The sequence below is a fragment of the Hemicordylus capensis genome, chromosome 16 (genome assembly GCF_027244095.1).
Source record: "Hemicordylus capensis ecotype Gifberg chromosome 16, rHemCap1.1.pri, whole genome shotgun sequence".
In the NCBI taxonomy this organism is placed as follows: domain Eukaryota; kingdom Metazoa; phylum Chordata; class Lepidosauria; order Squamata; family Cordylidae; genus Hemicordylus; species Hemicordylus capensis.
The window spans coordinates 7039781-7067309 of NC_069672.1; the positions used below are offsets into that span (position 1 = coordinate 7039781).

General features: G+C 48.7%; 1 protein-coding gene across 1 annotated transcript in view; it reads right to left on the reverse strand.

Moving 5' to 3' along the window:
- WNT4 (Wnt family member 4) overlaps positions 1-3816 on the reverse strand; it is a 44641-nt gene extending 40825 nt beyond the window's left edge. Inside the window, exon 1 of the mRNA XM_053281506.1 lies at positions 3426-3816. Within this exon, the coding sequence (XP_053137481.1) occupies positions 3426-3502 (77 nt within the window). The 5' untranslated portion in view covers positions 3503-3816. The remainder of the gene's footprint in view (positions 1-3425) is intronic.
- Between the last annotated feature and the right edge of the window lie 23713 nt (positions 3817-27529).

The window sequence follows — 27529 nt, forward strand, 5'->3', positions numbered from 1 at the left end:
ATGCTGGGAAGGATCATCTCTGCACGCCAGGGGGACTGCGTGGAGTATTCCACTTCGGCCCAGCTTTTGCACAGGCTCAGCAGGCAGCTAATCAGGAGGCCACATGGTGTTGAGGGGGCCTGCCCCACACCCCCCAGTGAAGAACAGTGCCCTGGGCCCTGACGAATCTCCTCCCTGCCACATTGGCATCGAAAACAACGCTGGCAGAACCAAGGAATTCTGGCCACAAAGCTACACTGAGTAACCTCATAGGAACATACGGAGCTGCCATATACTGAGTCAGACCATTGGTCTATCTAGCTCAGGCTTGTCTACACAGACTGGCAGCAGCTTCTCCAAGGTTGCAGGCAGGAATCTCTCCCAGCCCTCTCTTGGAGATGCTGCCAGGGAGGGAACTTGGAACGTAGATGCTCTTCCCAGAGTGACTCCATCCCCTAAGGGAAATATCTTCCAGTGCTCACATGTAGTCTCCCATTCAAATGCAACCAGGGTGGGCCCTGCTTAGCTAAGGAGACAAGTCATGCTTGCTGCCACAAGCAGCTCTCCTCTCCTCCATCTCTGCACTCCAGGGCGCTTTCCAGATAGAGTTCCCATGCCCCTTGAAATTTCGGGTTTCACCCAGATTTTAAGCATCTCACTAAGATTACTCAACCTTGCTAGATTTGCCCAGATTTCATCTTACTTTTTTTTTTTTTTTAAAAAAAGCTAAGCTCTAGCCCTTGTAGAAGTGGAGTTATTGAGCCAAACATGCAGTCCCTCTTCTGCTCAAAAGTTATTTTCAAGCCCACTTACATAATATGCAAATTAGGCACCCGGGTTCAAAAAGCCAGATTAGGGCAACCCTGTTTCCCGAATGCGAGCCGTACACCGCAAAAAGCAGCATAAACGGCACCGTTTGGTGGCCCCAAACTGCAGTAGAGTTCCGTTGTAAGTGGGCAAGCCCACAATGGAGCAAATACAGGTATTTTTTTGCAAGGCAGACGCGACATTATAGGGCTGCGACGGAGCAATAAGATCCGAAAGAGGACATCGGAAATATGAACGGCACCTTCCTTACAACTCAGGGACCGCGATGTCAAAACACAGGCAATATGGAAGCACACTTCAGGGACCCGTTGCGATGCTGTGATAGAAATGGGAGCGTGTCTGCAGTGCACAGAGCCATGGCCATGAGCATCGCTATATGCAACAACATCCACAAAGCCTGAACTCGTGTCATTCTGAGCCTTCTGCACACAGGAATCAGCTCCGGATCTCCTTGCAGAAGGACGCCCAACAGAGCCACCCACAGAGGCTTTTCTCATTTCAGAAAGCTCTTCACCCCAGTTAGTTTTAAAACCAGTTTTCCGCCTCGCCGTATGCGTTTTTGGATGGGTTTAGTGGATTCTACTTCTTTTGCTAGATTTCATGAAAACAACAAGAACAACGCTCTCTCGGTCGGAGGCTCTTGTACTCCCAGGTGTCACCGGACTACAACTCCCATCATTCCCTGAGGCAGGGGATGATGGGAGTTGTAGTCCAACATCTGGGGCCCCAGGTTTTTGAGAACCCCTGACCTAGAGAGTGTGTTTTCAGTGCTTCTGGGAACCACACAGAGAGCACTGGTTACAGATCAGTGTCTACGTTTAGTGACAGATAATATTATTAAGCTCAGGAGGGCTTGATTTCTGAGAAGAGTACATGGGCCATCAAATCGCACCCTCTGCACCAAAAGCTCTGCCCTCTCATTGCCGAATGTGTGGGGTGTCAGTGACAGACGCCCCTCTGTACATTTGGGGCCGTGACCTGAAGCACTCATTTATTTATATCCAATCCTTCCACACATGGAACTCAGCACATGTTCACTGTAGCCTCACAACAACCTTGCAAGGTAGGACAAGCCAGAAAGACTCCACTCTCTGCACACCTACCCAAGTTCCACGTCAAACTCCATTGCTGACAACAGGTTCTGGAGATAATCATCTGAAGAACCCCTGACTCTTCTGGAGCTGGTCAGCTTAGCCTTCTCTTGACTTGAAAACTGGACAACAATTTTTAAGGTCAAGCATCCAGTCTGCTACTATGCATGATTATATACCATGTTTCAACAAAAGTTCTGAAAGTGGATCACATTAAAAAGTAGATAAACAGATGGTTCTCTGTCCCCCAAAGGGCTCACAATCAAATAAATAAATAAATAAATAAATAAATAAATAAATAAATAAATAAATCAAGGGAGACACCAGCTGGGGGCTGGATAGGACCGACTGCTTCCCTCCCCCTCCCCGCTAAACACAAGGGAACAATCACTTTCAAAAGGTGCCCCTAGGTACAGTCAGCAGGGGCCAGGGCAAGCAATGCCACGGCACAGCCAGAGTGCCTCAGAGCATGTGCAGAGTCTTTCACCACGAGGGGCCCCACGCATGCAGCACTGTGGGAGACAGGGCCTCAGGGCTGATCTGAGCCCAGGGAACCTTTTCAGGGAATTCAAGCGCAGCAGCACTCGAGCAAGACAGGAGGGCGCCTTGGGCTGGAGAGAGCAGCTGTGTGCTTCCCTCACCGACGGGATGGGGCTGTAGCTCAGTGGAACAGCCCCTGCTTTTAGCACTCAGGAGGTCCCAGGAGGTCCCATCCCTGGCCACATCTCCAGGTAGGGCTAGGGCAGACGCCTGCCTGAAACGGAAGGGCTGCTGCCAGTCAGTGTGGACCATCAGAGATGAAGTTGCCCAGCCAGAAGCGCAGGCGCCCTCCACGACAGCCCCCCGGCCATGCCCACCCCAACAGACCCGAGAAGCACCGGCGCCCCGTCCCTGCGTGTCCGGCTCCTCGACGTCGCTGCCGACAATCCTGAGCTGGGCGGACCCAGGCTCTGACTGGGTACAAGGCAGCCTCCTAGGTAGAGCAGAGCCCCATTGGGAGGACCGAGTCGTAGCAGCTCGTCGGCAGACCTGCTGGGAGAGACCCCCCTCTCTGCCTGAATCCTCGGGGAGCAGCTGCTGCCAGTCCGTGCCGACAAGACTGAGAAGACCGTCCGACTCAGTCGAAGGCCGCTTCCTGTGTCCCGAACCTCTCCAAAGGAGCAAGTTCAGTGGACGGCCTGCGAGAGACCCCCTCCCCCTTGCTCGGGACGGCCTATGCGGGGGAGGGGGGTCCCTCCTGTGTGGGGGCCTCCCCTCGCTAACCGATAAGTCTCAACCCCTCACGCCCCCAGGTGAAGAAGCGCGGCCAGGCCGCTGCGAACCGCCGCCGCCGCCGCCCGAGGGAGAAAGGCAGCCTCCGCGCCTTTCAACAGCTCCGCGCGGCCCCGCCGTCTGGCTCCCAGGCGCAGCCGGGCACCTGCTGCCAGCCGGGGCGGCAGCGCCCCGGCCGGCTGGCCCCGTGCTGGGCTCTGGCCGGCTTGGGGGGCTGCCCCCGTCCGTCCCGTCCCCCCCGTCGCCCGCACTCACAGCCAGTTGCTGGCGTTGGCCGAGAAGGCGGCGAAGATGAGCAGCAGCAGCGAGCGCAGGAAGTAGCGCGGGCTCATCCTGGACGGGCGCGGGGCCGGTGGAGCGCGCGGGCCGGAGGGCGGGCAGCAGGACGGGGCCCAGCCCGGGCGGGCGGCCCGGCTCAGGTGCCGCCGCCCCCGCCGCCTCTCCGACGGGCAGAGCCGCAGCAGCCGCGGGGCGCAGCCGGGCAGGCTGATGCGCCGGCGGCAGCTGCTCAGCCGGACTGTCAGCTCGGCTGGGCGCTCCCGGGATGGAGCGGCGGGCGGGCGGGGCGCGGCCCCAGGGGGCGGCTCTGGGGCGGAGCGCCCGGCGGCCGCCTCGCCCAGCTCAGGGCGGGCTCCCGCGGCCCGATCCTGCGCCGCCCGCCTTGCCTGGCTGGCAGGCAGGGAGCGAGCGAGGGAGCCAGGGAGGGAGGGAGGGAAGGACGGAGCGCTCGCTGCGCCGCCGCGGGCAGCAGCAACGCCCGCACCAGCGTGGCGGCGGCGGCGGCGGCCTGCCCGTCGCCAGCGGGCGGAGGGGTTTCGCTTTCGCTGCCCCCGCCGCGCCGCTTCCTCGCGCGTAAGCGCCCCTGCAGGTCCGCGCTCTGGGTCGGAGGCGCCGCGGCTGGACACCTTTGGGGCGGTGGGGCGCCTGTGCCTGTGGGGAGAAAGTGGGTGCCTGTTGCAGCGGCGGGGGTGGGAGCGAAGAATGCGAGCGACTGGTGCGATTTCGAGGATGTGATTGAATACGGAGCGGAGAGAGTGGTGGACGCCGAGGAGCGGGGAGGTCTCGGTCCCCTGCTCGGGTTGGGGAAGAAGGTCCCTGCAAGGCGCCTTCGCTTTTCTTCTTTCTCTTCTTTGGTTTCCTTCCTTCCTTCTTCCTTCCAGGGGCGTAGCTAGGGAAGAGTGGGCCGGTGTGCTCACCCCTCTCCCCCGCGGGCCCTCCGGATGAGGCAGAGCATGAAGAAAATAGGGAGGGGTGGAGGAGCAGAACCCCCCGCTCAGTTATAAGTACACCCCTGCTTGCTTGCTTGCTTCCTTGTTCCTTCCTTCTCTTATTTTCATTTTCTTTCTAATCTCTCTTTTTCTCCCTCCCATTTTCATTTCCTTCCCTTCCTTCCTTCCTTCCTTTCTTCCTCCTATTTTCATTTCCTCCCTCCCTCCCTCTTATTTTCATTTCCTTCCTTCCTTCATTTCCTTCCTCCCTCCTCTTATTTTCATGTCCAGGCTCAGACTGGCCCATAGGTCAACAGGGCATATTCCCGGTGTGTCCTACCCACACTTTGCCCCTGTGCCCCAACTCTCACCCTTAATTACCTATTCTGCTCAAAACCTGGCGCCCTCCCCACATACATTCTGGCGCCCTCTCAGCACTCCCAGTCCGGCCCTGTTCATGTCCTTCCTTCTTTCCTTCCTTCCTTCATTTCCTCCCTCTCTCCTATTTTCATTTCCTTCCTTCTTTCCTCCTCTTTATTTTCATTTCCTTCCTTCCTTCCTTCCTTCCTCATTTTCATTTCCTCCCTCCCTCCTCCTATTTTCATTTCCTTCCTTCTCTTATTTTCATTTCCTTCCTTCCTTCCCTCTTGGTCTCTTTCTCTTCAGTTCTCTGCCTGTTCTCAATTCCCCTGTTATGTTTGTCTTCTTCTTTTCCAATTCGAAAAAGGCCTGGAGGTGCTCACAGATGAGGAATGGGGTGCACATGCTCCTATGTGTGCCCAGCGTGCACTCAGGCTCCACACGCTCTACGCCCAGGGAAGCCTGAGTAGCGCTTGCCTTTCTGGTGGCTCTGCAGCAGGGTTCCTCACGAGGGAGAGGTTCCCTGCTACCTTTGTTTGCACAGAGCTGCAGCCTGACAACAGGTCTACTTATGAGTAAAGCCCCACAATGATCAAGGGGACTTCCACACATCTGGAGTTCTTTCTATGGACTCAGTGGGTCTTTTCAGAGTTAAGTGGATTGCGACCAACGTTGTAATGGAATAGTGTGAAACACCCCCGCAAGAATTCCAATACAATAAAAACGTAGAAGTCAAAATGGGATGATGCCTTTTTAAATACACCAATGAGTATTTGTCACTTGATGGCGGCACCATCAAGGGATGACTCTGCATGTCTGAAGTAGTGACCACAGGATACGCCAGAAACAAGAGAGCTGGATATAATTTCAAATGCAATCATTTGTCAAGTCCATTCATATCTTCAGCCAACAACCATCACGAGTTGATAATCAGGTAGTGCACATGGACATCTAGTATTAGAAATTGGCTGTCACACCTTCAGAGCCAGCTTGGTATAATAATAATAATAATAATAATAATAAATTTGCTTTTATTTTGTATAGTGGTTAGAGTGCTGGACTAGAACCGGGGAGACCTGAGTTCAAATCCCCATTCAGCTGGGTGACTCTGGGCCAGTCACTTCTCTCTCTCAGCCTAAACCTACTTCACAGGGTTGTTGTGAGGAGAAACTCAAGTATGTAGTGCACCACTCTGGGCTCCTTGGAGGAAGAGCAGGATATTAAATGTAAATAATAATACTCCCCCCCCCAACTAAACACATCTAGTTCTTGCAGTCAGTTTTCATACCTTATAAGATCTAAACCCTTTTTCACCTTTCTGGCTTTTGTGGCAATGTTCTCTGACTGTCTGTTCCAACGGAGTGATCACAACTGGATGGATATTTGAGTTGGGAGAGAAATAGATTGGTATAGTTTCCTTTTCTTGTTTACAACCAGTTGTAGGAGAGCAACAGATGCATCTGATGGGCCGTTGTTTGAAACGGGAAGCTGGACTAGATAGGCCTTGGGCCTGATCCAGCTGGGCTGCTCTTATGGTCTTATGACATTTGTATTCTCCTTCCTCTAATAGGCCCAGGGTAGCAAGCATGGATTTTTCACATATGATCCCTATGATAACCCTGGAAAGTAGGTTATGCCGAGAGACCGGGTTATCCTACGTTTCCTAGTGAGCTTCATGGCTAAATAGAAACATAGGAAACTGCCATATAGCGAGTCAGACTATTGGTCAATCTAGTTCATTGTTGTCTACTCTGACTGGCAGCAGCTCTTCAAGATTTCAAGCAGGAGACTTCCCCAGTTCTACCTGGAAATGTTGCCAGGGACTGAACCACCTGGGGTCTTTTGCATGCTACGCAGATGCTCTACCACTAGGTTATGGATGCTCCAGATTATCATATGAAGCTGTGAGACCGTTGGTCCATCTAGATCAGTATTGTCTGCACTGACTGGCAGCAGCTCTCTAAGATTTTAGGCAGGAGTCTTTTCCAGAACTACCTGGAGATGCTACCACGAACTGAATCTGGGGTCTTCTTGCATGGCTTCAAATGCAAGGTTCAACTCCTTATGAGGGATGGGGCTATGGGTCACCATTTGAACCTGAGTTTCCTGATCCAAACCCAATATGTTGTTCACACCAACTCCTAACAAATCTAGGTTGGGTATCATTATGGATGGAACACAGAAGAGAAACTCATCCAAGTCGAGAGAATTTCTGGCAGAAACATCCTACGTATCTCCACCACTATAGGTGGTAGTTCTAAGAGGCTGCAAGCAGTTCCTGAACCAACCACTAGAGGGAGACATGATCACATAAGACAAGTACCATCACCCATGGGGTTGGGCCTGAATCGACCCCCTAGGTCACCAAAGGTCGGTTTCTCACAACTGTAATTTGTGGAATGAGTTTACTTTCTCAGCCAGCCAATGCGGGCATGGAGCATACTTCCCAGTCTTGTAGACCATTCATCAAGTGTGGGGTTGTAGCTCAGTGGTACAGCTACACAGGTGGTACTGTGCACACAGGTTCACTCCCTGGCAGCATCTCCAGGTAGGCCTGGGAAAGACCACGGAGAGCTGCTACCAGCCAGAGAAAGACAGTCGAGGGGAGGCAGATTCACTGGTAGCTTCATCCAGATGGATTTCGAGACCTGAAGGAAACATGGCCAGAGCTGGTCTTATGGCAGTAAGCATGAATTGTCCCCTTTGCCAAGCAGAGACCACCTTGGTTGCATTTGAATGGGAGACCACATCATCTGAGTGCTGGAAGAGATTCCCCTCCGGGGACGGGGTTGCTCTGGGAAGAGCATGTAGGTTCCAGGTTCCCTCCCTGGCAGCATCTCCAAGACAGGGCTGAGAGAGACTCCTGCCTGCAACCTTGCAGAAGCCGCTGCCAGTCTGGGTAGACAATCCTGAGCTAGACCAAGGGTCTGACTTATGGCAGCTTCCTATGTTCCTAAACACAGCTGGCAGAGGCAGGATCAGTGGTTGCTTCATCCAGACAGATTCGGAGACTGGAGGTAACCATGACTGGAAAAACAGCTTGGGGGAGGTAAATTCAGTGGGCATGAGGAACTTCCAATACCTCTCTCCCACCCACTGCTCCCCCACTTTAGATCACCCTGAGAAGCTATGTTTTAAGATGCATGCTGCGACCATCACGTCCAGGGAGTCCCTAAACCTTTCAGCCGAGAAATGCCTGGACTTCCAAGGTCCCTCTGCTGTCATCTGGCTGGGAATGGAGGTAGTGTGCATATTGACCATTTAGTCTTTGGTCTGGATTCCTGCTCTCCTTTGGAGACCGATCTGCCCTCTGGCAGCTGCTGCATTCATCAGCTCCATGTGGCTTGGTTAGGTGTTTTCAAATATTGTCCCAATATTAATGCACCAGAGGCAATCATAGCATTTCCCTCTCAACCTTTGAGCAGGCTTCTGGCTGGGGAACTGGTCACGATTCTTGGCTACAGGCTGCAGAAGGCACACTTTGTAAAGTACTCACAAAAGCTCAGTATAAAAACAGGGAGCTGTCATCAGACATTCAGAACCAAATGCTGCCAATGGCCGTTAGCCATGCTAGCTAGCTGGAACCTCCATATTCAGAGGCAGTCTACCTGAGGGCCAGATATTCGAGATAAGCTAACAGTCTCTGTGTCTTGTCTCTGGAACTTGCCTGTGGGATTCCTACAGAGGAAAGTTGTTCCCTGGCATAATACATAGAACACAGGAGTTAGGAAACAACCATTGTATCGTTAAGTGTAAGTTCATGGGGGTGTTAAATCTTTCAGTACCGATTTGTTAGTCTTGGGACATTTAGAGTTGAAAAAAGGCACTGGGGTCTCACAGACCCCATGTAGAAAGGGCTAGTCACCTACACAACAGCTGCTTTCTGTTGGTGTTTGGAATTGGGACACATACACACACATGCACACAAGAAAAGGAAACAAAGCATTAAAATGCAAGTAGTGACTTAATTGGGGTCTACTTGAATACCTTTACAGTAAAGTTTGTTTGTTTGTTTGTTTATTTATTTAATATACCGCCTAGTATAAAAATCTCTAAGGGATATAGGAAGGTGCTGAAAGGTATCATCTCATCCTGCGCAGGAGGAGGCAATGGTCAAGCCCTCCTGTATTCTACCAAAGACAACCACAGGGCTCTGTGGTTGCCAGGAGTCGACACCAACTCGATGGCACATTTTACCTTTACCACATTAAGTGGCAGTGAATTCCATAGTTTAACTCCACATTGAGCTTTTCCTCATGACCAGTGAGAAGAGCTCCGGGGCGGTCTGTGGGGTCTGCATCATGCAAGTGCGCAGTGTATTATGGGCTCCCCCCTCCCATCCCCAAGTGTGCAAAAAAAAGGGAAAGAAAAGAAAAGAAAAAGCGAGCCCTTCCTTAACTTCCTCTTCAAGGCTGGCTAAATAGGCAGCTTTGCCGGCCCAATTCTGGTGGTTCATGCTCGTGTGCATAACTGGGCTGGGCTCCCTTAGCCTGGTTTTGCACACGTGTGTGAATAGCCTCATTGTGTAAACAAGAACTATCTTTTTTTTCTGTCCGGAATCTCCCAGCATTTAGCTTCAACTGACGACCCCGGGTTCTAATATTCACAAAAAATGGTGAACGTAAGCTAAAAGCAACAATAAATGTTTAGAACAGAAACTACGTTTAAAAAGAAACGGCAAGAGAAAGGAAACAAAGCATTACTGTTTCTACTTGAATCCAAGATTAGGTTTTTTGATACTAGAAATTAGGAGGTTGTCTTAAATTCTGCCCTGTCCCTTTTGAGCAAATGCAGGTATAACCTGTATTCAGCCTCTACCTTTTAAGGGGATTGTCTTAAATTCAGGGTTGTCTTCCATTTGGGTAAATATGGTGAAATATAAATGGTGACTTAATTGGGGTCTACATGACCCCAAATACCTTTATAGTAAAGTGTTTTCACTGGGAGGGAGAAAAAACTTCTCTCTGTATCTACTTTGTCCACACTGTGCATAATTTTCTATGTCTCTGTTCTGTTCCCCCTTACTGCCCTGTTTCTAAATTAAAAAGGCCGAAACACTGCGGTCTTTGCTCATAGGGGGGTCCCCCCCAAGCCCCTAATCGTTTTACTGCCAACCTACCTTGTACGGCTGTTGTGAAGATAAGCCCTTTGAACATTCTAATGGGCTATGAGCAGAGGACTTTCTGCAGCTCAGTTTCTGGGTTGCATGTCGTGCCCTAGTTGCCACCTTGCAACTAGATGCAATCTTCTCCGCACATCAGCAGTTTCACATACCGGGGAGAGAGATTCACTTCATCTGTTCAGCTCGGGGGTAGTGCAAAATGTACCATGGAGACAAATAATTAACTCGATATCCAAACAAAATCTACACGAGTCACCTTTTGCCCAGAGGCTTTGTACAGGGCAGGCTGCTAGGTTGGGGGAGATCTGTGCGCAGATACATTTCTATGTGTAACTGAAATAAATGCATAAATATGGGCTGAATTGCAATGTTGGTGCTGGTGATATTCTCCCCCGCCCCAGTAAATTTCCTTCCTTCCTTCCTTCCTTCCTTCCTTCCTTCCTTCCTTCCTTCCTTCCTTCCACCAGTTAATCAATCTCCCTCCCTCCCTCTCTACACACACCCATAAGTTAGTCTCTCTCTCTCTCTCTCTCTCTCTCTCTCTCTCTCTCTCTCCCCCCCCCTTGGTTTCTCCCTATCTCCCTCTCTCTCCCTCTCCATCAGTTTCTCTCTCTCTTCATTGGCTTCTCCTCTCTCCATCAGTTTCTCTCTCTCTCTCTTCATTGGCTTCTCCTCCCTCCCTCCCTTCCTCCCTCAGTTTCTCTCTCTCTCTCTTCATTGGCTTCTCACCCCTCCCTCTCTCTCTCCATCAGTTTCTCTCTCTCTTCATTGGCTTCTCATCCCTCCCTCTCTCTCTCCATCAGTTTCTCTCTCTCTTCATTGGCTTCTCCTCCCTCCCTCTCTCCATCAGTTTCTCTCTCTCTCTCTTCATTGGCTTCTCCTCCCTCCCTCCCTTCCTCCCTCAGTTTCTCTCTCTCTCTCTTCATTGGCTTCTCCTCCCTCCCTCCCTCTCTCCATCAGTTTCTCTCTCTCTCTTCATTGGCTTCTCATCCCTCCCTCTCTCTCTCCATCAGTTTTTCTCTCTCTCTTCATTGGCTTCTCCTCCCTCCCTTTCTCCATCAGTTTTTCTCTCTCTTCATTGGCTTCTCATACCTCCCTCCCTCCCTCCCTCAGTTTATCTCTCTCTCTTCATTGGCTTCTCCTCCTTCCCCCTCTCTCTCCATCAGTTTTTCTCTCTCTCTTCATTGGCTTTTCCTCCCTCCCTCCCTTTCTCCATCAGTTTCTCTCTCTCTTCATTGGCTTCTCCTCCCTCCCTCTCTCTCTCCATTAGTTTCCCTCCCTCCCTCCATCTCCATCAGTTTCTCTCTCTCTTCACTGGATTCCCCCCTCCCCCCTCATCAGTTTCTCTCTCTCCCTTCCTCCCTGATGTTCTTTTCTTCTCCTCTTTGTAGTATTACTAACTGCCTACCTGTAATCTCGTCTTGGATGTCACAATACAATCTGAACATGGATGGAATGAAACCTATCACATTCCCTGCCATTCCCCCCCCCCGCCCACCCCAGCTTGGTATTCCGGTCACGCTTACTGCACCAAGACGGTCTTTTACTGCCTGCAGTCTTGGCGTGCTGCTTGATTGCGGCCTACCTTTTTCTCTACATGTTAGTTCTGTTGTGAAATCTTGGTGCAGTCCTGTTATTGGCATGGCAAAGGCACACCCACATCTTTCATTTTGCAGCTGCTGAAACATCAAGTCTGAGTTCTTTACCTGATGCCATTATTTGTTGCGTCGGTCTCCCAGCTTCTCAGTTTTCTCCTTGTATTGATTTTTGGTTCTGCTGCTCGTCTTGGTTTCTCAGAGCATCGTTGTGATCACGTCTCACCTCTCTGTGTTTCCCCTCACTAGATTCTTTTCTCATTCTATATCATAATAAGCTGTTTTTTTCCAAGGCTACCTCCTCCCTGATTTCTAATCATGTGAAATCAGAGAGCCAGCATGGCATCGTGGCTGGAGTGTTGGACTGGGACCGGGAAGACCCAAGTTCGAATCCCCATTCAACCATGCAACTCACTGGGTGACTCTGGGCGAGTGATGAATCTCTCAGCCTAACCTACCTCACAGGGTTGTTGTGAGGATAAAAATAAGCATGAGGATGCTGAGCATGTTGTGAGGATAAAAATAAGCTCCTCGGAGGAACAGCGGGATATAAATCTAAAAAATGAATGAATGAAATGAAAGGAAATTTGCCCCTTTGTTCTCCAATCAACTTCTGATTGGGCCAAGAGGCACCTTTGAAAGTGGCAACTTTCTTATATTTGGCTGGAGAAGAGCAACTGTCCCTATCTAGTCCAGTATAGTATCCCTCCCAGTATGTTTCTTTTTGGACTGGGAGCCCCTTTGGGATAGGGAACCACCTTCTTTCTATACAATGCTGAGAACCATTTTGCTAAAAGGTGTCAAAATGAACAATTATTGTTGTTTGTCTTATTACTATATACCAATCTTTTGTTGAAAAGTGCTACAGAAGGTTGCCAGTTCAAATCCCCGCTGGTATGTTCCCCAGACTATGGGAAACACCTATATTGGGCAGCAGCGATAAAGGAAGATGCTGAAAGGCATCATCTCATACTGAGTGGGAGGAGGCAATGGTAAACCCCTCCTGTATTCTACCAAAGACAACCACAGGACTCTGTGAGTGCCAGGAGTTGAAATTGACTTGACGGCACGCTTTACCTTTACCATCAGACAGTAATGGTAATTAATCCAACCAGTCCTCACTTAAATCAATATGAATATAGGAACATAGGAAGCTGCCATATACCAAGTCAGAGCACTGGTCCATCTAGCTCAGTATTGTCTTCACAGACTGGCAGCGGCTTCTCCAAGGTTGCAGGCAGGAATCTCTCTTAGCCCTATCTCGGAGATGCTGCCAGGGAGGGAACTCGGAGCCTTCTGCTTGTAAGCAGGCAGATGCTTTCCCCAGAGTGGCCTCATCCCTGAAAGGGGAATATCTTCCAGTGTTCACATGTAGTCTCCCATCCAAATGCAAACCCAGTTGGACCCTGCTTAGCAAAGTGGACAATCCATGCTTGCTGCCACAAGACCAGCTCTCCATCCCAATGAGTTAGATTAGTGTGTCCAGATAGCTGTGCAGCCAGACAGGTTCATGTGATTGGGTGGATAGGGGTAATCTGTTACTTAATCTTTAGAGTGTAATAGATATGTGGCACTGTTTTCTTGGCTAAATTTCCAGTTATGTTTTAAGCATGTTTGCATATTATTTGATAGGCATGGGATTTGTTGTTAATTTGTGTTATACTATCTCTGGATGGTGACCGTAATAAAGGATGTTGATGATGACGAAGAAGACAAAGAAGAAGAAGACAAAGAAGACAGATGATGAAGAAGAAAAAGACGACGATGAAGATGATGATGATGAAGAAGATGAAGAAGAAGAAGATGATGAAGAAGAAGAAGAGGAAGAAGATGTGGAAGAAGACAAAGAAGATAGATGATGATGAAGAAGAAGAAGATGAAGATAATGAAGATGATGATGATGAAGAATAAGATGATGATGAAGAAGAAGAAGAAGAAGAGGAAGAAGACAAAGAAGACAGATGATGATGGAGAAGAAGATGACAAAGACGATGAAGAGGATGACAAAGAAGAAGATGAAGAAGAAGACGAAGAAGACAAATACAGATGATGATGGAGAAGAAGACGATGAAGAAGACGATGAAGAAGGAGAAGACGATGACAAAGAAGAAGATGAAGAAGAAGAGGAAGGAGGAGAAGAAGATGATGATGAAGAAGAAGAAGATGAAGAAGATGAAGATGAAGAAAATGATGAAGATGATGATGATGAAGAAGATGAAGATGAAGAAAATGATGAAGATGATGAAGAAGGAGAAGACGATGACAAAGAAGAAGATGAAGAAGAAGAGGAAGGAGGAGGAGGAGGAGAAGAAGGAGGAGGAGAAGGAGGAGGAGGAGAAGAGGAAGAGGAAGAGGAAGAGGAAGAGGAAGAAGAAGAAGAAGAAGAAGAAGAAGAAGAAGAAGAAGAAGAAGAAGAAGAAGAAGAAGAAGAAGAAGAAGAAGAAGAAGAAGAAGAAGAAAAACAACCTGGGACAATTTGCATGCAAGCAGATGCTCTCCTACCTAGCTATGGTCCATTCTCCTAAGGTGAGAGAGCAGACAGAGCTTACGTGCAATTACCCCTCCAAATGCAAACCATGCAAGGATGGCCCCTTCCATGGGGCAAGGCGGCATTTGGCATGTCACCTCAGATGCTCCAATACCTTAGGCTAAAAGCATAAGCTGCCACAATCTGTTCGATCTGACCTTAACATTGGATATGGATAACATATTGGATAATAACACATCCTTGGTGAGAGGTGCCTTTCCTCAGCTGTTGCTGTTCCCAGTGGGGGCTCACCTGATATATTGGAAGCTGCCTGAGTCAGACCCTTGGTCCATCTAGCCCAATATTGTCTACACTGACTGGCAGCGGCTTCTCCAAGGATTCAGGCATTAGTCTCTCCCAGCCCTACCTGGAGATTCATTATTATTTATTTATTTCACATATCTGTATACCGCCCACTGCTGAAGTCTCTCGGTGGTTTACAGCCATAAAGCAAACCAAGACATTTCCAACAATTCAAACATATACAGATATATCAAATTAAAAAGCCCATTAAAAACTACCAAATAGCTAAAAAAAGATGTACATATCCAGAGATGTGGGTATCATCTGGTATAAAAACACGATAGATAGATAGATAGATAGATAGATAGATAGATAGATAGATAGTCTGAAGAGATGTGTCAGGAAATGAACCCGAAAGTGAACCCAGAAATGGACCTTCTGCTCTACCATTGAGCTATGACCCCCATCTTGTAAACACAGCCCTACCTGGAGGCTTTACACACAGGGCTTCTACTCTGAATCTACTTCAGAGGCGAGTATGTGCGTTCACACACCAGCCAAACTTACCTCAAAGTCCCTTCGAGATTCTTGGACTCACTCCCAGGGGCGTATCTAGGATAGGGCAGGCAGGGCACGTGCCCCGGGCGCCAGTTGAAGGGGGAGCCATTTTTTAAAATTTAAAAAATGGCCACTGGAAACAAAATGGCCACCACACATGCTCAAATGGCCAGAGGCCCTAGGCCATGCCAGGCCTCGCAGAGCCCATTTGAGCATGCGCGGTGACCATTTTGTTTTCAACGGCCATTTTTTAAAATAAAAAAATTAAAAATGGCCACTGCACATGCTCAAATGGTCCCTGTGAGGGCATAGAGGCCAGCAGGGGAAGGGGGAACCTTTGCAGACCCCCCCAGCCTTTCGGAAGCCCCCAAAGGGGCTACAGGTAAAAGAATTTAATATAATATGTCACTGTACACATATTCAGTTTGGCACCATGTACAGAGAATTGGGGCTTGTGAATACTGAGCTGAAGCTTATGAGCTAGGATTGTATTCATTTGCTCTTACTCTGCTTCTTGTGATAAGTGAGTTAAATGTGATGTCTTAATAATATGGCTATTAATGGTGAGTTTGTCTTTGAATCACTGTGAAATCCTTAGTATTAAGTCCCACTGGGAGTTTCTTTCTCTCTCTCTCTCATTTTAACTGTCTTTCTGAAATACTAGAATATATTCCAAGCAGTGACACAGTTTACTCTGCATATCCTTTAATTATTTTCAGAGTATCTGAAAATATCTGGGAAAAGTCCAATTCTCCATTTATTTTTAAAACATATGTAATAGAGATGCTACAATGCATAGTAGAGAATTAGACAGGCACTTCTGTTTAGTTTTCCAAGCACACCTCCACATAGTATTTGGGTATTTCATGAGCCCCCGCATACTGAAATTTGTAGTTTTCGAGCATTTTTTGGTCCGGCTACATCCACTGCTAAATAGTTCTTGAAATATTAAAAGATTAACGAGCTTGACTTGTATTTTTCAGCTGATATTATGGTAAAGTTATCTGAAAGGTGGGTGTCAGATGTTTGGACGGGGCGCAATTTCAGTGCTTACCATAGGCGCTATTTTCCCTAGATACGCCTCTGCTCACTCCACATACAAATCCATCTTTGTGATGCAAATTCTAGCTTATCTTGACGTATTTCCGGATTTTTAAAATGCTGGTTTTAAGCGACTATTTCTAAAAATGCCAGAGCAAATAGGGAGAGGCACTGACGTAGAATCATAAGCATGATAAGAGGGATGTTCTCTTTAGAAATGCAGACATTGCTCTTAAGAAAGCTGTCACTCACCCCCCACGCCTGTCACATTGGCTGGAAGGAAAACACGGAGCATGCCACGTGGACTTGTTTCAAAACAAAACCTGAGAGCAGAGGGGAGAGGCTGCGTCCCTCAATTGCCGCGAGTGTAGTTCAAAGTGGCTTTGCTCAAGATTTACCCCGAAGCATGAAGCTGTGTGCGAATAACTCCCTTGAGATGCCACAGATCTAACCTGGGATTTTCTACATGCAAGAAGATACTCTACCACTGAACTACTGTCCCATACCCTAAGGATCTTACAGCAGACTGTGCTTACGTGTAGTCACCCATCCAAATGTAAACCATGGCAGGCCCTGCTTAGCAAAGGGGGCAATTCATGCGTGAAAGTAGTCAAATCCCAAATCCTGGCAGTGGCAACCCTCTGCAGTCCAGGAGTAGTTCTACCACCAGACCCAGCCTTCACTGCAGAGCCTGAAAAGCTGGTACAGCTTCTCACCTCACCTCTCCTCTCCGGCTCCTTGGTGTTCTGGCTTCAGCCCAGTCTATTTAAGGAGAATTTATAGCTGCTGTTTGTTTATGGACACAGTAAACAGCTGATCTGGCCGAGGCGCATCCACGGCCAGCTGAAAACCGAGTCGGGCCGCGTCCGTTCGTATCGGACCACGCAGCTGGGGCAGGGTGTGTGAGGGTGTCCTTTCTAGAGGCTACAGATGTACACTGGACATTTGCGAAAGGGATCCCCCCCCCTTAAAAAGAGTAATTGGTTTATTCCTGAGGTAAGCTGTATAAATAGGAGGGAGGGGAAAGGTTGCCTGTTCCAATGCAAATAATGAACTGGCAGCCCGCTGGCCGACAGCCATGACAGAGCAGAAGGCCGCAGGCTTCAATATTAGCTCTGCGTCCCTCTCTTGCTGACTGGCAAAAGAATGTTTCTCTTGAAGTTGCTAAAAATGTTTGCTTTTCCGGGCTTATATATATTTTCTGAATGGCCTGTTCAATGGAAGGCCGGCCGGGTAGCTTTCTGCTGCCCATATGAAGTGCAAGCATAGGTGGGCGTAGCCAATCTGCCATTGGCTGATGGAGTCTCCAGGGAACCAATCGGCTTCCTTGTGTCTCAGACTTGGTGGAGTTAAGGTTGGTAACCCTCCAGGATAGGTGTGGAGTCTCCCACAGGGACAGAAGAAGCGGTCTTATATTGAGTCAGACCCTTGGTCAGTCTAGCTCAGTATTGTCAACACTGACTGGCAGCAGCTCTCCAAGGTCTCAGGCAGGAGTCTTGCACAGCCCTGCTTGGAGAAGCTGCCAGGAATGGAGCCTAGAACCTTCTGGATGCAAGCAGATGCTCTAGCACTGAGATTTGTCCCCAGGGAATATCTTACAGCATTGACTTGTAGTCTCCCATTCAAATGCAAACCAATATGGAAACTGCCATATACTGAGTCAGACCCTTGGTCCATCTAGCTCAGTATTGTCTTATACAGACTGGCAGCAGCTTCTCCAGGTTTGGAGGCAGGAGTCTCTCTCAGGCCTTTCTTGGAGATGCTAGGAAGGGAACTAGGAGCCTTCTGCTTGCAAGCATAGGGATAGAGGGAGCTGCCATATACTGAGTCAGACCCTTGGTCCATCTAGCTCAGTATTGTCTTATACAGACTGGCAGCAGCTTCTCCAAGGTTGCAGGCAGGGGTCTCTCTCAGCCCAACCTTGGAGATGCTAGGGAGGGAACCTGGGATATTCTGTATGCAAGCATACAGATGCTCTTCCCAGAGTGGCCCCATCCCCTAAGGGGAATATCTTACAGTGCTCACATGTGGTCTCCCATTCAAATGCAAACCCGGGTGGATCCTCCAAAGCAAAGGGGACAATTCGTGCTTGCTGCCACAAGACCAGCTCTCCTCTCCTCAGATTTTCTCATACTGGATTCTCATATCTTCCCATACTGGATGTTGGATTACTTGCAGTGCCTGATCAGTGGGGTGGCCATTTATAGTCCTCCATGGATTGCACCCCACAATCCTTGATTGATTGATTGATTAAGTTCCATCAAGGCGGTGTCGACTCTTAGCGAGCACATAGATAGATTCTCTCCAGCCTCCAAACCTTAGTTGTGAATTAAATAGCAAGGTATGGGGAGCTGAGAGTGATTGTGTGGGAGGCAGGATCTGGGCCAGATAGGTTCACTCTGCCCTGATTCTGTCCCCTGGCCTTGGGGTAGCCAGCATGAATTGTCCCCTTTGCTCAGTAGGGTCTGCCCTGGTTTGCATTTGGATGGGAGACTACATGTGTGAGCACTGGAAGCTATTCCCCTTTAGACGATGGGGCTGCTCTAGGAAGAGGGGCTGCTCTAGGAAGAGTACCTGCAAGCTTACATGCAGAATGTTCCATGTTCCCTCCCTGGCATCTCCAAGAGAGATTCTTGCCTGCAACCTTGGAGAAGCCGCTGCCAGTCTGTGTCCACAATACTGAGCTAGATGGACCAATGGCCTGACTCAGTCGACAGCTTCCTATGTTCCTATGAGGATTTCTTTCTGAACCACTTACAGAAGCTGGTAGGAGGGAAATATCAAAATTTAGTATCTCCTTTCCCAATTATGTCCCAGATAGTTCCCTTCGGGGATGGGGCCGCTCTGTGAGCATCTGCCTGTTCCAAGTTCCCTCCCTGGCACCTCCAAGGTAGGGCTGAGAGAAACTCCTGCCTGCAACTTTGAAGAAGCTGCTGCCAGTCTGTGTCAACAATATTAAGCGAGATGGATGGAACAAGGGTCTGACTCGGTCCAAGACACTTGGTTGGAGGAGTCATAACTCCTCTACGTTGCATGCAGAACATCCCAGGTTCACCCCCTGGTAGCATCTCCGGGTCCTGCTAGGAAAGGACCTTGGAGAAACCTTGCAGAAGCTGCTGCCAGTCAGAAAATCCTGCGCTAGATGTAGCAATAAATGTCTGACTCAGTAGAAGGCAGCTTCCTAGGTTCCTATGGTGGCAAGGGAAGACTGAATCAAGGCTGGAGTGTGTTTGTGTGTGCGAGTTACAGCTTCCTGCTGCTGTCTTTCCCTCGATCTTCTATCTTCTTGTTTTCCAACTTCCAAGCAACATCAACAGTGGCGGCAGCGGGAAGCCACTGAGTTAGGCTGCTCTCCCTACAGGGCTCTCTTCTCATTCCTTGCTGAAGAGGATGGAACAACAAAGTGTGGCGGTGGGCGGGTGGGGGTTGGCTCTCCAAGCCCAACACAAGATCTGTCTTTGTCTTGGAAAGGAGCCTTCACAAAAGCAACCTCCCGCCAGGCTCCTGAGCCACGCCGTGAAGATGCACAAAGGAGCCGAGAGTCCCCTTCGGTCGAGTCAGAGAGATGACGGAGGGTCGGAGCGATTCGAGAGCTCTTTGGAGACGGCGGGGCACCCAGGTGGAGGAGCAGGGCCATCCCGACCTTTGCCAAGGATACAGAAAAGAGAGGGCTCCATGGAAGTCAACTGGACCAAGATGGAAACAACCCGGTTTATTCCAAAGGGGCAGGGGGGAATGAAGATGTGAGAAGACGTTGATGTTTGCCATTTCGTTCTTATCAGCTATCCTGACCAGTGTTCCCTGTAAGAGGGATTCTCTCCCAGATATTATTGACTGCAACTCCCATAATCGCCAGCCAAATGCAATTGCAGCTAGGGATTATGGGAGTTGTAGTCAACCACATCGGAGAATCCCTATAACAAGGAACACTGGCCCCAGATATGGGACTCCCCCCACCACATGGGGAACAAGGCAGACACATCAGAGGCTGAGACAGGGTGGAAAGACCCTACAACCCAGACCCTGAGTGATTCCATTCCTCCAAGACCCTCCACATCAGGAGCCCTAGGAGAGCCACAGCCTTGATCCTTACCATGGCCCAGAGACACAGCTCTGCTCATCTCATTCTTGGAAGAGGAACGGGCTGGGCCGTAGCTCAGTGGTAGAGCCTTCGCTTCACATGGGAAAGGCCCCAGCTCCAATCCCTGGCAGCATCTCCAGATAGGGCTGGGAAAGACTTCTGCGTGAAGCTTTGGAGAGATGCTGCCGGTCAGTGTAGTCAATACTGAGCTAGACGGACCAAGGGTCAGACTCAGTATAAGGCAACTCCCTATGTTTCTATGAGTCCTTTAAGGACCTACTAGCAGAAAGATTCCCCAGTTCTGCCAGAGCCAGCATGCAGAAAATAAATCAAGACCCCTTTAAGAAGCTTCTCCATGGAAGGGCTGGACCAGGGCAGTTTCTATAAAAACCACACAGCCTGTCCCAAGCCTCTGCTGGAGTAAAATCCCTCTTATGTTGCAATACCCAGCAGTTGTGCCTCTCTGTGTGGAGCTCTCCGAGGTCCTGATCCCATTCCCCTCAGAGCTGTGTGAGGCCTGTGTCTTTCCCACATCCCTGCCAAGAGGATAGTAGCAGAATGGATAAAAAGAAGAGTGAGACATGATTATGGAACATATTCTAATTAACCAACTAGTTATTGTTAGTTTTATATACTGTCTTTCATTAAAACAATCTCAAGATGGTTTACAATAAGTTTTTTTTTAAAAAAATGCAAAACTATTGAACAGATATTAAATTGCAATATTATTATTATTATTATTATTATTATTAATAATAATAATAATAATAATTTGATTTCAATTCAATATAAGAACAAATACAAATCTATTTAAGAAGCTCAAAAACATATATACAATAGAACCACAAAATACAGCACAGAAGCAGCAGTACCAAGGAAACAACATTCATCTAAAAGTCTGGGTAAAAGGTGATGATTTTTAGTTGCTTGCCAAAAGCTGTAATGGAGCCGGAGGAGAGGATGCTCACTGGGAAAGCATTCCAAAGCCTGGGAGCCATGACCAAGAAGGCCCTGCCAGCCTGCATCACAGCCAAGCTTACGTTGTTGGCGGTACACAAGCAGAGATTAACTGATAGGCACAAAGGAACGGTTTTAAATGTATAGCTCCGGATATAGTTGGGAGAGTACAGAAGACAGCGAAGGAATAGCAGGAGAGAAGGAACACAGGATGGTATTTGAGCCCAAAGAGTTTTGTCAGTTCAAAGGATGGGGTGGAATGATACGAGAAGGAAGAAGGAGCCAGTAAAGCCATGTCAGAAAAGAGGAGGAACATGGGTCAAGCTGATGTGCAAGAATGATAAGGTGAGCAGGTTTATATTCGTTGTTTCATTATTTATTTATTTACACAGTCAGACAGGTGTTATTGACTGGTTTGTTTTATCCAGACATCGAGTCCTTCCCAAGGACCTGGGATGGCTGAACTTTATTGTCAATGTTGTTGCTGTTGTTATAGATATCATCGCAGAATATAGGCTGTTCCCAGTAAAGTTGCTTTTTGTAATTGGCTGATGGTGATTTCTGTGGCCCCTATGGTGTTGAGGTGCTCTTCAAGTTGTTTTGGGATTGCACCTAGGGCGCCAATTACCATTGGGATTATTTTGGTCTTTTTCTGCCACAGCCTTTCAATTTCAGTTTGTAGATCTTTGTATTTTGTGATTTTTTCCAATTCTTTTTCTTCTGTTCTGCTATCTCCTGGTATTGCTATGTCGATTATTTTGACTTGTTTTTCTTTCTTCTCAACTACAGTTATATCTGGTGTATTGTGTGGCAGATGTTTGTCTGTTTGTAGTCAGAAGTCCCATAATATTTTTGCATCTTCATTTTCTACAACTTTTTCAATTTTATGGTCCCACCAATCTTTGGCTACAGGTAGCTTGTATTTTTTGCAGATGTTCCAGTGTACCATCCATGCTACCTTGTCATGCCTTTGTTTGTAGTCAGTCTGTGCGATCTTTTTACAACAGCTGATTAGGTGGTCCACGGTTTCATCTGCTTCTTTACAAAGGCGACACTTGCTTTTTGTTGTTGACTTTTCTACTTTTGCTCTTATTGCATTTGTTCTTAGTGCCTGTTCTTGTGCAGCCAGTATTAAACCCTCTGTTTCTTTCTTCAAGTTGCCATTCTTAAGCCATTGCCAGGTCTTGGTGATGTCTGATTTTCCACTTATATTGTGCAAATATTGACCATGCAGGGGCTTCTTTCTCCATTTTTCTGCTCGGTTCTTGACTTGTTCTTTCTTGTAGGCCTGCTTTGTTTCATTGGTGTTGGATAGTTTCTCGTTATTGACCATTTGAAGTGCATCTTCTTCATTGTCCTTGATATATTCTTCAAGGCCTCTTTTCTCCTCCTCTACTGTTTGATGGACTTGCAGCATTCCTCTTGCACCTGAGCTGCGAGGGAGGTAGAGCCTATCTACATCACTGCGGGGGTGCAGAGCATGATTGATGGTCATGATTTTCCTGATCTTACAATCTAGCATCTCTAGCTCTGCCTGGGTCCAGTCTATTATTCCTGCAGTGTATTTGATAACAGGTATAGCCTGTGGCTTGTATGGTGTTTATGGCTTGTATGGTGGTCCCACCGTTGAGTTTGGACTTGAGGATTTTTCTAACTCTCCTGATTTATTCACTCCCAATTTTTCATTTAACTTCAGTGTGTGCAATGCTATCAGCCTCGAGAATGCCCAAGTATTTGTAATGTTCTTTCTCTTCCAGGTTCTTGATGTTGCTTCCATTAGGCAGTTCTATTCCTTCTGTTTTTGTTATTTTTCCTCTCTTCATTATTAATGCAGCACACTTGTCTAGTCCAAACTCCATTGCTATATCGCTACTGAATAGATGGACAGTGTTTAGCAGTGATTCGATTTCTGACTGGGACTTTCCATACAACTTCAGATTGTTTATGTACAGCAGATGGTTTATTTTACTTGATGTTTTAGATGTTTGGTATCCGAGGCCTGTTTTGTTGAGTATTTGTGAAAGTGGGGTCATGACGATTACAAACAACAGAGGGGATAGTGAGTCCCTTTGGAAAATGCCTCTTCTATGCTAACCTGTCCAAGAGAATTCTTCTATTCTGGTATTATTATTATTATTATTATTATTGTTATTATTATTATTTATTATTATTATTATTAACATTTTATATCCCGCTCTTCCTCCAAGGAGCCCAGAGCAGTGTATTACATACTTAAGTTTCTCCCCACAAGAACCCTGTGAAGCAGCTGAGAGAGAAGTGACTGGCCCAGAGTCACCCAGCAAGTGTCATGGCTGAATGGGGATTTGAACTCGGGTCTCCCCGGTCCTAGTCCAGCACTCTAACCACTACACCATGCTAGTTTTCACATTGTTTTAAATTTGAAATTGTTGTCATGTTTTAACCTGTTTACTTGTTGCTTTTATTGTTTTGTTGTAAACCGCCAGAAACTTGCATTTTGGGAGGTCTACAAATATGTCAAATAAATACGTAATTAATAAATCCTGAGCTAGATGGACCAAGAGTCTAGGGATGTAGCACCCTATGTTCCTATCATGGATGAAAGGATGAGAGAGATCTCAGGCAGGGAATGCCCTCTGTGGCCTGACACCGCCAACTTGCTATCACCTTCTTTGGGAAGCCACCTGGAATCGTAAGTTGCCTCCCCCTCCAGATCTTTAATCAACTGCCTCCCGCTCCCCAAAGAGTCTCCCAAGGCTGCTGTGAATCTGAAAATCCTGTTAGTCTTGAATTAATTGCCTTTTCTCACTGAGCAGCGGTCTGGAACTGGCTGCCAGGGACGGCAATCATTAACCGGGAGAGGGTTAGCTGTGGAGAAGAGGCTCGTGCTGTGCTTTGCTTTGTAAACTTCGTACCTCCCCAATCTTTGATGGCTTTCTCCCCCATGCTTCAGTCAACCTTTTATCTAGGAGGGGTCAGCAGGGCACTGAACTGCAGAATTACGTCCTGCCCTGCCACCCCAAGTAGTTGGAAACTGGGCTCATTTGACTTCCAAGAGATATGGCAGGGCTTCTCACACCCGGGCCCCCGCAGATGGTGTGGGACTACAACTCCCATCACCCCTGCCACGGTGGCAGGGGATGATGGGAGTTGTAGTCCCACACCGTCTGCAGGACCCCGGTGTGAGAAGCCCTGAATTATGGGGATGGTGATCAGGCCTCTCAGTGAGTTTGTCATCAGCCACTCTATGCCAGGAGTGGTTGCGTGCTTTTCCCAGCGGATTGCTATGTGGAAACTTCAGTTTCCCCGAGCACAAGCGTTCAAAACCTGTGGTACTCCAGATGTTGCTGAACTACAACTCCCATCACCCCCAGCGACAATTTATTGACCTAGAGTTGAAATTTGGCAACATCTGGATTACCACAGGTGATAGGGATGTGCAAAATGTTTCGATGCCAAACAGGCCGTTTTGAGTGTCTCACGCGCGAAAAAAAGCACCCTTTAAATAGGGGGCCTGTTTTGAACTTGGAACAACAACAACAAAAAACCATTTTGATTCAAAACGTTTTGAACAAAACTACCGCGTTTCGATTTACATACGAACATAAGAAGAGCCCGGCTGGATCAGGCCCAAGGCCAATCTAGTCCATCGTCCTGTTTCGCACAAAATCTGTTTCGTGCACATCCCTACCCGCAGATTCATGAAGTGTGGACGGCATGCTTGCGTTGTTCAACCCCCGAGCCGGTTTGTCAGGGGGTGTCAGCCCAATCCGAATTCCAGGAAATGTAGGACTACTGGAATCATCCCTAACACTGTTGCTGGGGATTCTGGGAGCTATAGTCCAAAAACAGTGGGAAGGCAGCAGCTGAGTCACCCTGGTGTAGACAGTCCTGAGCTAGATGGGGCAACTGATTCTGTAAGCAGCTTGGACTCACAAGCATGAATTGTCCCCTTTGCTAAGCAGGGTCTGCCCTGGTTTGCATTTGAATGGGACACAACGTATGTGAGCACTGGAGGATCTTCCCCTTAGGGGATGGGGCTGCTCAAGGAAGAGCATCTGCAGGCTCACCTGCAGAAGGTTCCACGTTCCCTTCTTGGCATCTCCAGATAGGGCTGGGAGAGACTCCTGCCTGCAACCTCGGAGAAGCCGCTGCCAGTCTGTGAAGACAATACTGAGCTAGATAGACCAAGGGTCTGACTCAGTATATGGCAGCTTCCTATGTTCCTATGCATGTCTCTCCAGCTCTGACCACATCTTGTGGAGTTGCTCGAGGTGGTGGTGGTGGGGTGTCCTCAGAGGTCCCCCCTCCCCCGGCTGGCCTCCATTATTGCCCAATGGGCCCGTTTGGCCGGCTCTTCAGGAATGACCCAGGCCACGCAGAGGCCCATTGCGCAGGCGAGGCGGCCTCCAAAATGGCCAACGTGCCAGAGGGGGAAGGCCCGAATGGGCTGGAACTCCCCCAGAGGGGGTAAGAGAGAGAGAGAGAGAGAGAGAGAGAGAGAGAGAGAGTGTGTGTAAAAATATAAAATCTGGACCCCTCTGCCCCCAGACTGAACCAACCCTGGGGTGGGGGGTTCAACGGGGGTGCCGGACCAAACTGGCCCAGTCCAGTTTGGGTCCAATTTGGACCCAAACCGAACCAGACTAGCCGGTTCCATGCACACCCCTTATAACGGCCCACAGGGACTCTTTTGATGACCCACACTGGCAGCTGAGTCATGAAGAACCCTGCTAACTTGGCAAAGAGGCACCTTTTACCGTGGTGATCCTCTTTCTTTAGCAGGGGGAGAGTAACTGGCTCCCTCCATCCCCAGCACAGCATCCCTCCAGTGGCTATTGCTGGTGTCTATCTTATGTTTCTTTTAGATTGTGAGCCCTTTGGGGACAGGGAGCCATCTTATTTATTTATTTATTATTTTTCTATGTAAGCCACCCTGAGCCATTTTTGGAAGGGTGGTATAGAAATCAAATTATTATTATTATGATTAAGAACTCGAGGATTGCAGCCTGAAAGCAACAGGAGAGGAGGAGACTTGGCATTTATTTGGCATTTATTTGGGGCTGCCATATACTCCAGGTGCTCCACGAACCGAGCAGGGACACGGCCTATTTTATGGATGCTATCCTCAGTTCAAACTGTGGGTCCCTCGACGGGGTGTGTGTGTGTGTGTGTGTGTGAGATCCATACGTTACTAATGAACCACTAATGAATGTTTTGACGAATCGTTTTTAACATAACAATGCTCTTGAAAACTGACTTGGCCCCCCCTGCGTGCCCAAATCGTGGTTGGGTCCGGCCCAACCAGGGCATTGGAGTTGTGCACCCCAGAGCAAACCTCGCTTCAAGCCTGGGCACGACAGCCGTGGATCGCACGGTGACCCGCATGAGCTCAGCGCCTCCAGCCAAGGGGTGGGGGGCAGTGAGAAGGGAGGGGGACCCCGGGGCGGTGCACGCCAGCTTCCCCCGGCCTTGCCGTGGGATTAAGCCGGATCCCTTCTCACAACTGTGGCCGGCGGGGCCGCGTGAAACAGGAACTTCCAGCTTCCCAGACGAGGTTATTTTGGTCGGGCTGCGTAAACCTCCCCTTTGGAAAAAGTGACACGCTCTGATCCCTTTTGTATTGTCTCACCAAACACTAATTAAGGCATGTAATGAAGACAGGGGCGTCCATTAATAAAGCATAATTATGGAGCGGGCTTAGCCAGCTTATCGGAAACAGGTGGCAGCGAGGCGCTTGTCTGCTCTTGGGGGCTGCCGGCATGAGCGAACGCTCCCCCCCCGTCAGCCAGGAGCATGGGCTAATCCGGAGAACAAGTCCCCCCCCCCGCCGCCCCCCAAATGGCCCCCTCCTTTCCCAGCTGTGTCCTTCCTTTGATACTTGACTTTGTGGGATGGAAACACAGCCCCGGGCCTTGCTAAGGAACTGCCCGAGAGGTAGGTGGCCTGTGGGCCACCAACCTTTCTCTCTGTCTTTATTACTACTGCGACTACGACGGCTATTTATATGCTCCTCTTCCACGAGATTCTCAAAGCGGTTTACATAGAGAAATAGAGAAGACGTCAAGAAGATGGCCCCCTATCTCCAAAGGGCTCGCCATCGAAAAAGAGGCATAAGGTTAGACGCCAGCAACAGCCACTGGAGGGATGCTGTGCTGGGGATGGAGAGGGCCAGGTGCTCTCCCCCTGCTAAGTACAAGAGAATCACCACGTTAAAAGCTGTCTCTTTGCTCAGTTAGCAGGGGTTGTAAGTGGCTGGGTGGCCATCATGGTGGGTTTTTATCTGCCCTAAGGATCAAACATTGGTATGTATGTATGTATGTATGTATGTATTTATTTAGAAACATTTATATACCACCCAAATCTTGTGTCTCTGAGCGGTTTACAAGTAACGTGGTGATTCTCCTTATTTAGCAGGCGGAGAGTAACTGGCCCTATCCCCCCCCCCCCCCCAGCACAGTACCTCCAGTGACACTACCGAGTCAGACTCTTGGTCCACCTAACTCAGTATTGTCTACCCAGACTGGCAGCAGCTTTCCAAGGTTTCAGGCAGGACACTCTCTCAGCCCTACATGGAGATGCTGCCAAGCATTGAACCAGGGACATTCTGCATGCAAAGCAGACGTTTTACCACAAAGCTACAGATTCTCCCTGTATATGAAACTGCTCCTTCCTAAGCCAGAGCCTT